Consider the following 15,656-nt stretch of genomic DNA (forward strand, 5'->3'; position numbering starts at 1 on the left):
CCTCATCAGCTCAGCTCACCGTCTCCACCTATCCTCACCCCGACAGACTTAACACACCCAACCATAACCTCTGCTTCACACACAACGGCGACATTTTGAGTAAACCACAGGAACTAGATTCCACTCAACAGTGAACTAGAGAGAGAGATAGGGAGATGGTAACGCTGCTAGTAGCGACGAGTATTGATCCGGCTTCAATCAACCCGACTAATGCGCTTCTCGCCATGCCCAGATGGCAACCTCTCCCTTCTTTACAGGTATTCCTTGTTCAATTTCATATCCCAAGTATTCCTTTTTACAAACGCATGTATCGATTTCATATCTGGGTTTCTCGTTTGAATGCCATAATTATTTGAAACTTTGAAACCAAAGGATATGAAGAGTTTTTCGAATCAAGGAGTGAGAATGCTTGTACACGGAACAGTATAATCCGAGAGGATTGCAGAGTCTCATAACTTAGTTCCTGAGTTTGTAGTTATTGGGCTCTTTAAGTTCAAGGCTTGCTCAAAAAGTAAAAAAAAGTGTAATTATACCAACTATAATATGTACGCTTATTTTTATTGTCATTGGTACAGGGCGAGGCTTTGTTTCAAACCCATGAGAATTTGGATTGGCCAGAAGGTGCAACCCCAAGGGAGAGTATTAAAGCTGTTCAGAAGCTTCATCGTCTTCAGGTTTGTTTTCCTTGTAATGTTTGGAACTAGTATGTTTCATTGTAGGGGAATGTTATTTGTGGGTGTTTTAATCAACAGATTCATGTTCTGGTTCTTCTCCTGTGTTTTCCCACGGTGCACAATTATTTTCCTTAGCATTGGTTTTGGTCATATTTGAACATTTGTATGTAGAGATAGGAAGGAATATCAGTCAGTATCCATGGCTGCATCAGTTTCTTCTCCTCAATCTGGCAGTGGCAACCTTCACGTGTCCTGGCACGAGGGTATGCTTGCTCATGACACCGGCAATGGCGTCTTCGACTCCGGAATCGATCCTGGTTTCTTGGACATCTTAGAAAAACACCCAGAAAACTCTAAAAGAGTCAAGAACATGCTCTCCATTCTCAGAAGAGGCCCTATCTCTCCCTACATTACTTGGCATTCTGGAAAACCAGCTCTCACTTCTGAATTGCTCTCTTTCCACTCCACAGAATACATAAATGAACTAATTGAAGCTGATAAAGAAGGGGGTAAGATGTTTTGTGGAGGGACTTTTTTGAATCCTGGCTCATGGGAAGCTGCTCTTCTTGCTGCTGGTACTACTTTATTAGCTATGAAGTATGTTCTAGATGGACATGGAAAACTTGCTTATGCATTGGTCAGGCCTCCAGGTCACCATGCTCAGCCTACCCAAGCTGATGGATACTGCTTCCTTAACAATGCTGGTCTTGCTGTTAATTTGGCTTTGAATTCTGGCTGTGCTAAAGTAGCTGTGATTGACATTGATGTTCATTGGTGTGCTCAACTTACCAATTTCTTTATTATCTGATCCCATCGCATATTACCCAGAGGATGAAGCCTTTCCTGTAGAGGTTATTAAGTCCATAAAGAAATACCAAACAGACAAGGTACCATTCATGAAACAAGCTGAGTTTTAAGTGAATAAACCTCTGTTAATATTAAGCTGGCATTGTCCATCATAAACAAATCATATAGGGATGGTAAACATGTTCGTTTCCATGGCCCTGATAGTAGCAAGTCTACATATTGTCACTAATTTAGACTTAATGTTAAGAAATTTGTTGGGAGTAAAATAAGATTTTTTGCAGTAAAAACATATTACATATATATTTTCATGGGTAGAACTTATTAGCTTTTGCTTCAGTGAGAATATTGTAATTTTTTTTTTAACTTAATGGAAGTAAATGTAGTTATAATTTATTTCTCTTAAGTAATTATATTATAAAACACAAGAAAACATCATTTTCAAAAAAAAAAAAAATATTTGAACATTTGTATAAATATCTCGTGATGGTTTTACTCTAATTTTAGTGTCCAATCTACATTAACTTTTGGCTGTCAGGTTGTGATATTAATATGGTTCTTGTTTTTTTTAGATGATGGGACTTATGCTATGAAAAAGGTTCTCATTCAGAATAGTGAACAGTTGGAGTTGGTGAGAGAGGAAATTCGTGTTTCATCACTTTTCAGTCATCCTAATCTACTCCCGCTTCTTGATCATGCCATTATTGCTGTCAAGGTTCGTATCTCTAAACTGAATTTCATATCTTGCTAAGAATAGATAAATTTTTTAAGTCTTTTGGTGTAGTTGTTCATATCTAAACTGAAAGAATCAGTGGCAGTGAATTACATATTGGACTCTGAGTACTGTCGTTTTCCGTCATTGGAATTTTGTTGCCAATTTGTATGTGTCAATTTCCTATGACGAGAATAAGAGAGAGAAGATTAAAACAAAAGCAGGTCTTGTGGATATTATCATTGTGGATACTTTCTAGTAAAGCATGCCACCCTGTATGCGCCAATTTTTTTCTGGTTTGCATACTTGATAGTTCTTTCTGTGTGTAATGAATTAGATGCTAAGTTTTTCAAGCAACAATTATCTGGTGATCTATAGTAGCAATATCAGTTTTTAACTTCAGAAAGTTTGATTAACAAAAGGTTTTTAAACACTATTGGAACTGTCAAAGGAAATTCTGAAATTGATCTCAAATAAGTCGTTGTTATATATGTTGGCAGCCTTCACAAGAAGGATCTTGGAAGCATGAAGCATATTGTTTCCAGTTCATTTGGATGGAAAATTGTTGGACAATGCTAACATTGTTGATTCATATGATATCATTAGATTACATTGCTAAGACACATGGAGTCAACAGCCTGCTACTTTCTTGCTGGAAGCTTAAGAAAGCATCAATTCGAAACATGTCACTCTGGAAGGCTCTTCAATGAGCTTGCTTATGTCATCTCATTTCTCCCCTATTACTGGCGTGCCATGCAGGTATAATTTAATAATAATCATCATCAACTCTCTCTATCTCTCTTCATCATAAATGTCATTTCAATTATAATTATTTACATGTTATTTTAAAGTGTGCAAGACAATAGTTTGACAAGTGTGATTCCACACATTTGGCTAACATGGGCAAGTATGTCTCTGCAATGGTGGCTGCTGGAGCTACAATCACTTACTCAAGGCAGCCTCACGATGACCCATTATGGTTTTCAATAGTTTTGGTCACTTCTGTCGTGCCTACAATCTATCAGCTATACTGGGATTTCGTCAAGGACTGGGGTCTTCTCAACCGCAAATCAAGAAACACTTGGCTTAGAGATGATCTAATTCTCAAGAACAAAAGTACGTACTATGTTTCCATGGTAACTAATAAATTTCTCTTTCTCTCATTTTCCTCCTAATTATATATACATGAAAGAAAACAAGTTGTAGATGTAATATGAAATTGAAATTGCAGGGTTTGAATGTTGTTTTAAGAGTAGCATGGGTGGAAATAGTGATGGGGTTCCGAATTGGAGCTGTTGAGTCAAGATTAGTAGATTTTCTTTTGGCTTCATTGGAAGTTATTCGTCGTGGCCATTGGAATTTTTACAGGTACTACTTTCTCTGTTTCTCTTTGTTTTCTTGGACATTGTTTATCGAGTCATGAGTAATGATAGATAAAATGAATGATGATTGGTGTTTACAGGATTGAGAATGAGCACCTATGTTTTAGAACCAACTCTGTTCTGTAGTAATTTATTGATTTTTCAGGTTAGATTTTATAGTACTGTTATATTATGTTTAAATTCTCTCACTGCTGTAGATCCCTGTCTGTTGCAAGATAATGCAGAGTGGAGCTATCATAATGGCTAAATTGTAGTGACAACTATGTATTGCTGCTAATTTTAATAATTTTCCTATAATTCTTTCACAGATCATGCCTACAGATGCTCAGAGGATGCTTTAAGAGTTTGAGGGGTGTGTGCTTTTAGCTTCTGAGTTGGAGCCAGATTAGGATAGAGGCTTCACATTCTTTTTTATGTTTGTTTGCCTAATTTAGTGTTAGTTTTTTTTTGTTCATTTAGTTTGGTTTGTATTGGGGTAACTTTTTTCTGTTTTCCATGTTGGCAACTCTGATTCATGGAGTTTGTTGTTGTAGTTCATAGACAATACAATTCAAGCAAGAATTATGTAATTGAATTTTTTATGATTGCCATTATAATAATTTTTATGTAATCAATAAATGTGTTCAATATTATTTAAATATAGCTTTTTGAATAATTTATTTTTATTATATAATTTAAATGAATATATTTTAAATTAAAAAAAAATAACAATTAGTTTTTATGACTAAATATTAGTCACTGAAAAATTAATTTATGTAATTCTTTATTTATTATTGCTAACTAAACTATTTAGTCACAAAATATTAGTTTTTTCGTGACTAAATTTTAGTTGTTGATAGTGTATATTGGTACTTATGTGACCAATATATCAATCTTACTGTGACTAACTTTAATATATTTTGTAACTAAATTTTAGTCATAGAAAATAACATTATTTGTGACTAAATATATTAGTCACTAAATCTCTTCTACGACCGACATTCAGCGACTAAATGGTGACTAAAAATAATTAGTCAGAAAAAAATTTAGGTGACTAATTAATGAGTTTTAATGACCAAAAAAATAGTCGGGGAAAATGGGTTTTTTTGTAGTGTACACTTGATTTGTATATCAAGGTGTTGAGATTATTTTAAATGCACATTTTGTTTTATATTAGTGCAAGTGGGAGTTTGTTGGGTTTTATGCCCTAAATAAAACTCATTTCAATATAATCAGATTTACTTATTAATATAGATCAGAAATAACATTTAATGTTGCATGGTTCACATGATTTATTTCATGATTATATGTACATAATGTATAAATTCATCTGAAACCCTTTTCACATACTTGATCCTGTTTATTGTGCCGTCAACACATTGGAAAGTAAGCATGACTATGTGAATAAAGTTTCCTAGATTTATCAGACATAGGGTTTTACTGATATGATAATCTACAACAGAGTTTACTTGCATTTGGAGAAGTGCTATGTTCTTTCCAGAGCATTGGTTAAAGTAAAGCTCAGGTTGGATGCATGGAGTATGCATCGGAAGGGACCGAGATTGAACTTTGACTTAGATTTATTAAACTTACCGTAATATCTATTCAAGTCAATATCGCCTAATTGATCCTAGATCAAATGTTCTTAATCCTGTTATGATTAGGCTCAATCTCGAGAGGCTATTCGTGTTCTTTGATTTGTTAGTTAAGCCTACTTTTAGGTCAGGGTGATACGTACATTGTGGGAACACGGTAGTGCAATTGAGTGGGAGCGCTAGCATAAACATGGAATCTATAGCTTCTATCTGGCGAATAGTAAGCAAAGGATGATCTCCTTCGAGCTTGACCAAACGAACATAAATGGTGGAGTACTCATTTCACATAAGCTGAAATATCATTTATACGGGGTCAAGTGTTTTAAGGATAAAATACATTGTAGGGTGTTACGGTAATCTAATCCCTTTACAGTGTAGATCATTCATATAGAGGATCATTGATCACATTAGGATTATAACAATGGATAACTAATGATGTGTCTATATGGTGGAACATATAGAGCATTCTATATAACTGAGAGTTCAATTCTAAGTTCTATGCGTGGATTCAACGAAGAATTAATAAGTTAGTGAATTTAAGTGCTAAATTCTTGATCTACTTATTGGAAGCTCGGTTATATAGACCAATGGTCCCCGCACTAGTTGAGATAATATTGCTTGTAAGACTCATATAATTGGTTTTGATTAATCAATAATAATTCTCAAATTAGACTATGTCTATTTGTGAATTTTTTCACTAAGTAAGGGCGAAATTGTAAAGAAAGAGTTTTAGGGGAATATTTGTTAATTATGATACTTTGTATTGTTCAATTAATAAATATGATAAATGACAATATTATGTAATAATTATTTATAGTTATTAAATAGTTAGAATTGTCATTTAAATGGTTGAATTAGAAAATTGGCGTTTTTGAGAAAATCAGATGCAGAAAAGGTAAAACTGCAAAATTGCAAAAAGTGAGGCCCAAATCCACTAAGTAGGGCCGACCACTTTTGTAGGGTTTTTCCCTCTGATATTTTCATTATTTTAATGCCAAATAATTTAAACCTAACCCTAGTGGAATGCTATAAATAGATAGTGAAGGCTTCAGGAAAATTACACTTTTCTTCTGACACTTCTGATTCAGAAAAAACTGAGCCTTCTCTCTCCCTATCTTTGGTCGAACCCACTCTCTCTCTCTTCCTCATTGAGATTTCGAATTCTTAGTGTATGAGTAGTGCCCACACACAGCAAGTGATACCTCAATCATAGTGAGGAAGATCGTGAAGAAAGACTTTCAGCAAGAAGGAGGTTTCAGCATCAAAGATTCAGAGAAAGAGATCCAGGTTCAGATATTGATAATGCTCTGCAACAGAAAGGAATCAAGGGCTAGATATCTGAACGGAAGGAGTCATTATGTTCCGCTGCACCCAATGTAAGGTTTCCTAAACTTTATATGTGTTTATTTCATCGTTTTAGAAAGTTCATATTTAGGGTGTTAATAAACATACTTGTGAGTAGATCTAAGATCCTGGTAAAATAATTTCCAACATTTGGATCCCGCTAAGTTGTTTCCAACTGACTATCTTTCAATATTATATACCATGAAGACATGAAGAATCCAAGTCCAAGGCTTGGAAGCTGAAAACACACGAAACAACACACAAAAAGTCAATTCAGGCACCTATGGTTTTCACCCAACGCTGAAGTTTACATTCGAACTAGGGTTTTGGTTGTCGGCCCCGTCTTATTGTAAATGGGTCAAACTTTGTACTGGGACATGAATTAGACCTGTCTCGAACATATTTGAGGCAACAAAATTAGATTCGGAGCAACTTTGAATTCGAGCACTCGGAGCACCAGGTGCCTTAGGCACCTAGCGCCCAAGTTGACTTATTGTCAACTTGGGGCGCTCCCAACCACCATATGAAGAACTACCCCCAAGAATTTTCTTCGTCTTCATCAAAAATGAGGAAAAAAGTTCTTTTAGGGGAGAAACATATCAACTTAGAGGCCAGAACACGGACCCAACGCCCATTTTGGCCTAGGCACTAGGTCCATCCATCTAGTTGGCATTTTGTCAACCTGGGCCACTTCCATCAACAATATCAACAAAGTCTTCTAGGAATATTCTCTGTTTTTGTCAAAAATTAAGATACAAGTATATTTGGGAATCAAACGGAGTCATCTGATGGCCAAAAACTGAACCTAATGCCTAGGTTGACACGAGAATTTTTTTTTTCATTAGAAATAATGAAGATACAAGTAAAACTTAGGGAGAAAACGAGAATCACGAAGGGCCAAGAATTAAGCCCAACACCCAGGTTGGCAATCAAGCTGGTGTGCTAGTTTCTGTCACTCAGATGCAAATTTTGCTCAAGGCATTCTCTCTGACATGGTCAAAAACAAAGTAGGAGACCTTATCCTCAATTTTGAAGACCTTGGAAGCACCAAAACTACATCCTAGACGCCCTGAAAAGGGCTCCCATGGCCTAGGTTAACGTATGACCTGGTGCGCTGGGTTCTATTTACTAATTTTGATTTTGTCTTGAGCGTCCATCTAGTTTTTCATAGTAAATGAGAGCTATGAACTCATGCAAGTCAAATTCACAACTTCATAATTTCACTTTTTTAGCAAAGTGACTTAGTTGCAAATTGGGGTGTTTCGAGTCTCCCGATTTCGTGAAACAACATCTCTAAGAAGTAGTGAACATCTTCACCAAAATAAACTTAAGCATCAAAAAAATACATCATCAACTCGTTTTTCCTTGACCCAATGTTGAGGTTGACATCATATGTCAACCTGGGTGTTGGTATAAGGGCAACCTTCAATAAAACGACAGCTCACTCAATATTGATTCGATTGACGAGATTCAACTTGTGTTTTAAATAAATTTCAATAATCTATCAAGTCATGTCTCACACTCTAATCGCAATTCTAAAGATATTAGGTCCAAATTTCACCCTCTAGGATTTATAAATTTCAACTATAACTTATGCGAAAAAGGTCCCGCAGACATGATTCAAGTTCCCAGAAATTGACGACCAACCTCTAGAGTCAATTTCACCGTTATGTCAAAAATAGCTTAATAGTATTCTTTCACATGTTTTTGAATATTTTATTATTATTATAATAGGATCTCCTTCAAAGAGCTCCTCTAGCTTATTTGACACATTTATAAAAGTAATAAGGTGAGAGCACCTCTCTCTAATTTCTCTTTCTAAAAATTAGAGCTTTCACACTTAGTCAATTTTCTTATAATGCTCGTGAGAAATAAAAATTCGAAGTAGATGTAACTCCAAAACCATTGCGACACCGGAAATAAATACTATAAATTCTGTTGTGTATCTCTCTATTTACTCTACTCATATTTTATTTAGGATAAATACTATTTTGGACCCTGTGTCTGGCAAACATTACTAATTGAATCCTCTTTTGTTAAATGATAAAATAGACCTTGTATTTTTCAAAATAGTAAAAATAGTACCCTGAGCTTAATTTTTGATAACTTTTTTTAATATAACCAATTTGAAGGCAATTCCTAATACGAACAAATACAGAAAATGTAAACAGTTTTGTCATAACACTTTTAGATTAGATTATTATTAAATTTTATTTTAAGAAAAAATTAATTCATAATATTATTTGTACCAAATTGAAAAATACAATATCCATTTTATCATTTAACAAAACAGAAAGTTTTCCAAGACATAAAGTCCAAAAGAAATTTATCCTTTAATTTTATCTCCTAATCTAACAAGTGAGTGTTGACCACTTTTAGTTTCAACAATATATATAAAAAATACTTTTAAACATTTTAAAAATGTCATTTTACCCTTTTATATTTTAGCTTTATATATAGAAATAGAGAGCGGCGCATAGTGGTAAAAGTAATTCTAAGGGTTTCACGTCGAGGTTAATAAATCCGCTTGTGGCCGCAGCCCCACTAAACTAAACTCCTCTAGTATGGGGTTGCTTGCGATTGCGAATCCTAGACTTCTTTCTTTCCTCTCTCTCTCTCTCAAGTGGAGCCCACGTCCCTTGAATTTTAAAATCCAAAGGTCCAAATCTCTCCACGACCCATTTTGCTTACTCCAAAATCTCTTCTTCGCCCTTTGACGGCGACGATTTTTCACATTCTCTTATTTTTATATATTAAAAGGAAATATATATCACGTACAGATACATACCTTTGAGGGTATATACTATATTTTAATACCAAAGAGTATGTAACAAAATTTATTCTTTATTATCTGATTTTATTTTAAAATATTAAAAGCCCATTCCGAGGATACTTTTGTCATTTTCTTATTTTTGCCATATGTATGGAACCAAAGGAAACTTCACGTGGGTCCCACACGAGACCATGGAATCTGAGTGGTGAATGACTTGCCACCGCCATACCAATTAAACGATCACGATTTTATTATTTTTTTTATTTACAATCAAATCCCAACAAAAACCTTCACTTTTTTTTTGAAGGATTTAAGGAAAATGGCTTTGAGAAATGTTGAATTTACCAAATTGACACTTTTAATTTTCAATATTTATTTAACTAAAGATAATATCATCTGGAAGAAGTAGTTGATACAGTTGGGCTTACCAAAAGGAGTGGTTGGTTTCCTATCGTTGATGAAATATCAAACGGCTTTGATTGCAAAACGATGGTAAGAAATAAAAATAAATAAAAAGACAAAAAGTGATACTATAATAAGAAGCAAAGAATAAAATAATAGACCAAAAATATGAGAGGCGCCATTTTGTTGAACAATATGCTCTTTTTGTGTTTAATCAAACTCAATTCATTTAAGACCGAAACTAAACCCAGCTCAGAAATCTGACACGTGGAGGGTATTATTGTAATTTCACATGGCTCAATTAATTTAATGTTCGTACACGAGTGCAAGAAAACTTTAACATATTCTCGGTTTCACATTCATTTAAAAGTACCAAAAGGAAAAAAAGACTCATGACTTGAAAAAAAAAAAAAAAGGAAAGACGAAGAATTTATATCAATTTTCCCAAACAATTTGTGTATTTGTTTGCATTTCACATTGTTTTTGCAGAATTATCTCTCTGATATTTCCCACTCTTCTTCATTTTTTTTTTCAGAAAATATTTTCATTATATCATCATATGTATTAATTTTGTTTTCTTCAGTTTTATATCTTTGCTCCTTGATCACGCCCTTTGTTGGGGAATTTTTCTTTTTTCTTTTTGTTTTTCGTTTTCGTTTTTATTTATTTTTTCCCTGAGAGATTTTGTGGTGCTTTGCTCTGATTTGTTCGAAAGATTCGAAAACTTTTGTGGGTTTTGATTATTGAGACTGCAAAAAAGGCTCTCTGTGCTTACCGATGCCAGATACTCGGCAACCTCAGAAGAATGCTGTTCCAAATCAATCCGATGGTAACATTGAAGGTGACACCTATTTTTGTGTTCTCTTTTGGGTGTTTTAGAGATCTGAAGATGAATTTTTGTGGGAACATATATGATATTGGGGTTCTTAAATATGATGATCATGGTTACTTTATTTATTTATTATTTTTTTTACGAAATCGCAATGTGTGTAAATTGTTCTAAGTTAGAAATTATTGATTTACTTCTGCCTTTTTGTGGATAATGCTATCTGGGTTTTGGTTTTTAACAATTTTGGTGTTGTAGCTGGAATGCATCATAATAAGGGTTGATTAGAAACGCTTCTTTTTTCATTAAGTTTCTGTTGAAGATTTCTGGATAGGTTTGGCGATGATACAAATGATCCTTGATGATTTGTTGGTTTCTTCTTTTGGAGAACTTTATTGGTTGATCTAATGTATGTGAGGGTTTTTAAGACTTGTTTTATTCTCTTCAAAAGTAATATTTTAAACCTCTTCTGGACATATATCATTTGGGTTTATGTGTGTTTTTACTTTCTGTGGAACGTGTAAGGTAGATGATGGAGAGATCCCACTGAGATATCTGGTAGCATGGTCTGAGTTTTGATTTCAATGTGTTTTTGGCAATTTATGTTATGCTGAAGGTGGTGTTTAACAGATTTATTAAAAATTGTTGCAATGTGTATTGCTCTTATGCATTGTAGAAGCAATATGGCGGCTAAAAATCAATGATAGTCAAGAAGTGGGTGGTTTGGCTCAATCAAACCCATTCCCGGACCGTCCTGGTGAGCCAGATTGCATATATTATTTGAGGACTGGATCATGTGGTTATGGCAATAACTGTCGGTTCAATCACCCTGCTTATGCTCCACAGGTAACTAAAAATTGTCTTTTATTCTATAGTACTTCTTCCACCACTTTGAAGTGCAATCATGTTTTGATTCTGTGACTGGCATTTTTGTTCTCACTACTTCTCAACTGTTGTGCTTTAAAACGCTTAAGGGATCAAACATTTGACTGGTTTAATCCCGAATACATTATGTAGGCTCAGTACAATGGAGAGCTTCCTGAAAGAGTTGGACAGCCTGACTGTGGGGTAAGATTTTCTGCAAGGTTCCTGAAATGGATTTATTTTCTTCCTTCTTTTACATATTCTCGTCTTATTTTTATATGAAATCTAGTGTCTGGAATTCTTGAAGAAAAGGAAACAAAGTTGATGGATTGAGGTGCTATCTGTAATTTTTTATTGATTATTGATGTAATTTTTTTGTGGGAAGTGGGAAAAATTGTTTAGTTGACATAGCACATGCTTATTAGATATTTCTGATTTTCTAGTCAGTTGTTTCACAAAAAGGGTAGTAGTGTGGTATGATACTCTGATGCTTATTCTTCCTGCACTTTGGTGGGGATTGACATTATTTGTTTCATTATCACCATCTGTTTCATTATGGTTAAGGTATTTTCAAGTTGTTACATAAGTGTTTTGGGTTCATGATCTCTATTTACTTTCTCTCCCTCTACAGTCTGCATTTAATATTATATTATTGTTTTTTTGTATTTCTTCTTGTTGTTGAAGGCCTCATGCCAATTTAAAGTTTTTCTACAATGATATTCAATGGATAGTTTTCAAAGGTTACCCAAATAATTTGTCATTCTTAGTTGTTAGCAGAGGGTCCCACCTGATCCTGAATATGATACCAATCATTGTCCATTTTTGTGCTTGCTTAATGTTTATGGGAATCTTTGTACGCTAACATTGTTCACTTCAAATACATTATTTTTCAAATAGTATTTTCTGAAGACTGGGACTTGCAAATATGGGTCTACCTGTAAGTTTCATCACCCAAGAGACAGGCGTGGTGCTGGACCAGTTTCATTCAACATGTTAGGTCTCCCCATGCGACAGGTCATCTATGTCCTATTATTGTTTTACTGCTGATATAATTTTATTTGCTGCCATGCTACTCTCATATGTGTTTTTCAAATTTAAAACAATTTTAAATTAATTGCCTCCAGGAAGAAAAATCTTGTCCATATTATGTGCGAACCGGAGCTTGTAAGTTTGGGCCTGCATGCAAGTTTCATCATCCCCAGCCTGCATCCCATGGAACTGCATTTCCTGTTGCTCCTCCTGCTTATGGATCAGCGGGCTCCACAATGCTTCCATCTTCAAATCTACCATATGCTAGTGGACTTCCTGCTGCATGGTCATTGCCAAGAGTTCCTTATATTTCTGGTCCACAACCTCAACCACCTCCTTATATGCCTGTTGTTGTCTCTCCTTCTCAAGGAATTCTATCTGGAGGAGTTTGGAACACCTATGTGGTCAGTATTTGCTCCCTAATTATCAAGCTAATTTAATTATATATATATGTTCCCTGACCACCCATAAATGCAATTGGGTCTCTATTCTGGTTCTTCTTGTCTGTCATTTCTTTTATGCATAGTTTCGGAACTGAAATCCCTTGATCTCAACATTGTAACTAGCATGGTTGCACCATATGAGTATTCTAGGCAATATACCATTGTTTCAGCTTATTTTTAGAGTTCTGCTATAAGCACGCTTTTGAACACACCATGTTGTTGAATATTTTATTTTATCTTCGAAGATACTTTTGAGTCTTTGACTGGTTATTTGTCATATGCTTTGGAAAGTAGTTCCAGAACGTCTATACCTCTAAACAATTTTGGGGATTAATTTTACTGATGTGATGACTGACGATAACTTGGTTTGCTCCTCAAAATATAAGTGTTTGTTATTATTTGTGAGTTTTCCATTAAGTAGATATTGTAACGAAGATGAATACCACTGTTAGCTTATAATATATGTTTTTTCTATTTAGGGGAACATGAGCCCTGCATCTTCCACTGGTATCCTTGGATCCAATTATGTGTTCAACCCTAGGAATCCAAGTGAATCAGGTTCTGGTGGACAAGTAAACTTACTGCATCCAACTCCAAGTCTACCTGAGAGACCTGATCAACCGGAATGCCGATATTTTATGAACACTGGAACATGCAAATATGGAACAGATTGCAAGTATCATCACCCAAAGGAAAGGATTGCGCCGTCTGCGGCCATTTCCAACCAAATCGGGCTTCCCTCGCGGCCTGTAAGTTCATTTCTACTGCATGTTTGTAATTCCTTTGTCTATGTATGCACTTTATATTTTTTGTAATCGATGATCTTCAACTCTATGCAGGGGCAGGCTGTGTGTTCTTATTACAGTATGTATGGACTGTGCAAATATGGTCCAACTTGCAAATTTGATCACCCTGCTGTGCCGAATGTTTATAACTACGGTATGACTCTTCCTGCCATGCTTGATTCACCTTATTTAAGTTATCCCAAAGGCTCTCCAACAGCCAATGTGCCAGAGACTTCTCACTCCCTACCATCAAAATCATTTGATGTGGTAAACAAACCTTTGAGCATGCAAAATCATAACTCGGATTCAAGACTCTCAGATGATTCGGCGAAACAGGCTAGTTCTTTGGCACCCTCATCGCCGTCTTCTGAAGCTTCAGAAATCCAATCTGGTTGAGGTTCTATTTTTTGTTTTTGTGTTTTTTTTTTATCTTCCTGTTATTTTCCTTTTTTTGGTGCATGTCCTTCATTGGATTAGTAATTTGAAGGAAACATCATCTATCACATGTACCTTCTGTCCCCCAATTTCACCTGCCTGAGGAGTGAATGAATAGGTTGTTTGAAATCAGTGGGGTGATAGAAGGCAATTTTTTGAGGTGAATAATACGCAGGTGGGAAGTTGTAAGATCTCTTTTTTTTTTTCAACCTTTCTCTTTGGGATTTTGCTTACCACTTATTTATTATTTCTTTTTTTTTTTTTTTGTGAAAAAAGTATTTTCTAAAATGGATAGAACACATACTTCATATATGCCGAGTTCAGTTTGCTAAATTTTATTTTGATTGCTGACTGAATGGATTTGAGTATTCAAAATATTTATATATATATAGAGGGAGAGACAGAGAGTGGATGAGGTAATCAATTTTGGAGTAATACACAACATAACAAATGCAATATTATTTTTAAGTTACTTTTTTAGGACTATAAATTACTCCAATAATAAAATGGGACCACTAAAAAAATAAAGATTACATCCTAAATCTTATGTATACTATAGAGGAGTGATTATTATTATCGGCATTTAGAAAATTATATAACAATTGTTTTAAGGGTAGGAAATATAGAAAGTCTAAGTAGTCAATTGTGCGTATGTGAAAAAAAATAAAAATAAAAAAAATAAAATAAGTTTTATGTTTTTTTTTTTTTTTTTTTTTTTGGAGAAAAAGACTATTATATTAATACGAGAGAATTACATAACATGGAGATGGAAATGTCTCCAACCATGAACAATTAGTATTTACCGTAAGAGCGAACTTAGCCAAAGTGTGTCCAGTCGACTGTAGCCACCGCTCGGTCGAGCCTTGCCCACTTCAGTGTGCTGCTCCTTTGAGTATTGGTTGACTTTTGGAACCAAGTGAATTTCCCTCCTTGACATCCCAAATCAATCACACCAGTTCTAGCCACCATACGCCTAAGGTCGAAAGAGTACCTAGCTGAGTTGTTTTGGTGAGTGTAATTGATGCTCATGATCCTCAAGAGTACCATTAAGATCGCCTAAAAGCAAAACGGGTTGAGTCGCCTTGAGGATATAATCCCCCACTCTATTCCAAAACACTTCTTTAAAATGCAGAGTTGGTGGGCCATAAACACCCATAAGGAGCCAAGTTTTCCCTGGCGGATCAGACTCAATAGCACCAACAATAAGATTTTTATTATGGTCTAAGATGTTACACTTAACTCCAACTTTCCAACACACCCCAAATCCTCCAAAAAAGCCAATCGGAGGGATATAAGTGAATTTAGTAAAATGAAGCTTGTTAGCGATTAAAGCAAACTTATCCAAGTTTAACATGGTTTCTGACACAATGAGAACCTCAGGACTTGATTGGCGAATCTGTTGGAATTTATTTTACCACGATCTTAGATCTACTCACAAGTATGTTGTTTTAACACCCTAAACATGAACTTCTAAAACGATATAAACACATATAAAGTATAAGAAACCTTACAGTGGTTGCAGCGGAATATAATGTCTCCTTCCACTCAGATTTCTAACCCTTGTATCCTTTCTGTCGTAGAGTATCACCAAGATCTGAGCCCGAATGTC

General features: G+C 34.9%; 2 protein-coding genes across 2 annotated transcripts; both read left to right on the forward strand.

Moving 5' to 3' along the window:
• Positions 1 to 415: 415 nt before the first annotated feature.
• LOC133030976 (histone deacetylase 8-like) lies at positions 416 to 1,874 on the forward strand. Its single transcript, XM_061104130.1, has one exon. The coding sequence runs from the start codon at positions 874 to 876 to the stop codon at positions 1,480 to 1,482; it is 609 nt and encodes a 202-aa protein (XP_060960113.1). The 5' UTR covers positions 416 to 873; the 3' UTR covers positions 1,483 to 1,874.
• Positions 1,875 to 10,008: 8,134 nt separating this feature from the next.
• On the forward strand, positions 10,009 to 14,280 carry LOC115722807 (zinc finger CCCH domain-containing protein 3). Its single transcript, XM_030652134.2, has 7 exons — positions 10,009 to 10,506; positions 11,168 to 11,337; positions 11,509 to 11,559; positions 12,253 to 12,369; positions 12,480 to 12,788; positions 13,307 to 13,576; positions 13,667 to 14,280. The coding sequence occupies exons 1-7, from the start codon at positions 10,443 to 10,445 to the stop codon at positions 14,006 to 14,008; spliced, it is 1,323 nt and encodes a 440-aa protein (XP_030507994.2). The 5' UTR covers positions 10,009 to 10,442; the 3' UTR covers positions 14,009 to 14,280.
• The last annotated feature ends 1,376 nt before the right edge of the window (positions 14,281 to 15,656 follow it).

Source organism: Cannabis sativa, chromosome 9 (assembly GCF_029168945.1).
Source record: "Cannabis sativa cultivar Pink pepper isolate KNU-18-1 chromosome 9, ASM2916894v1, whole genome shotgun sequence".
NCBI lineage: Eukaryota > Viridiplantae > Streptophyta > Magnoliopsida > Rosales > Cannabaceae > Cannabis > Cannabis sativa.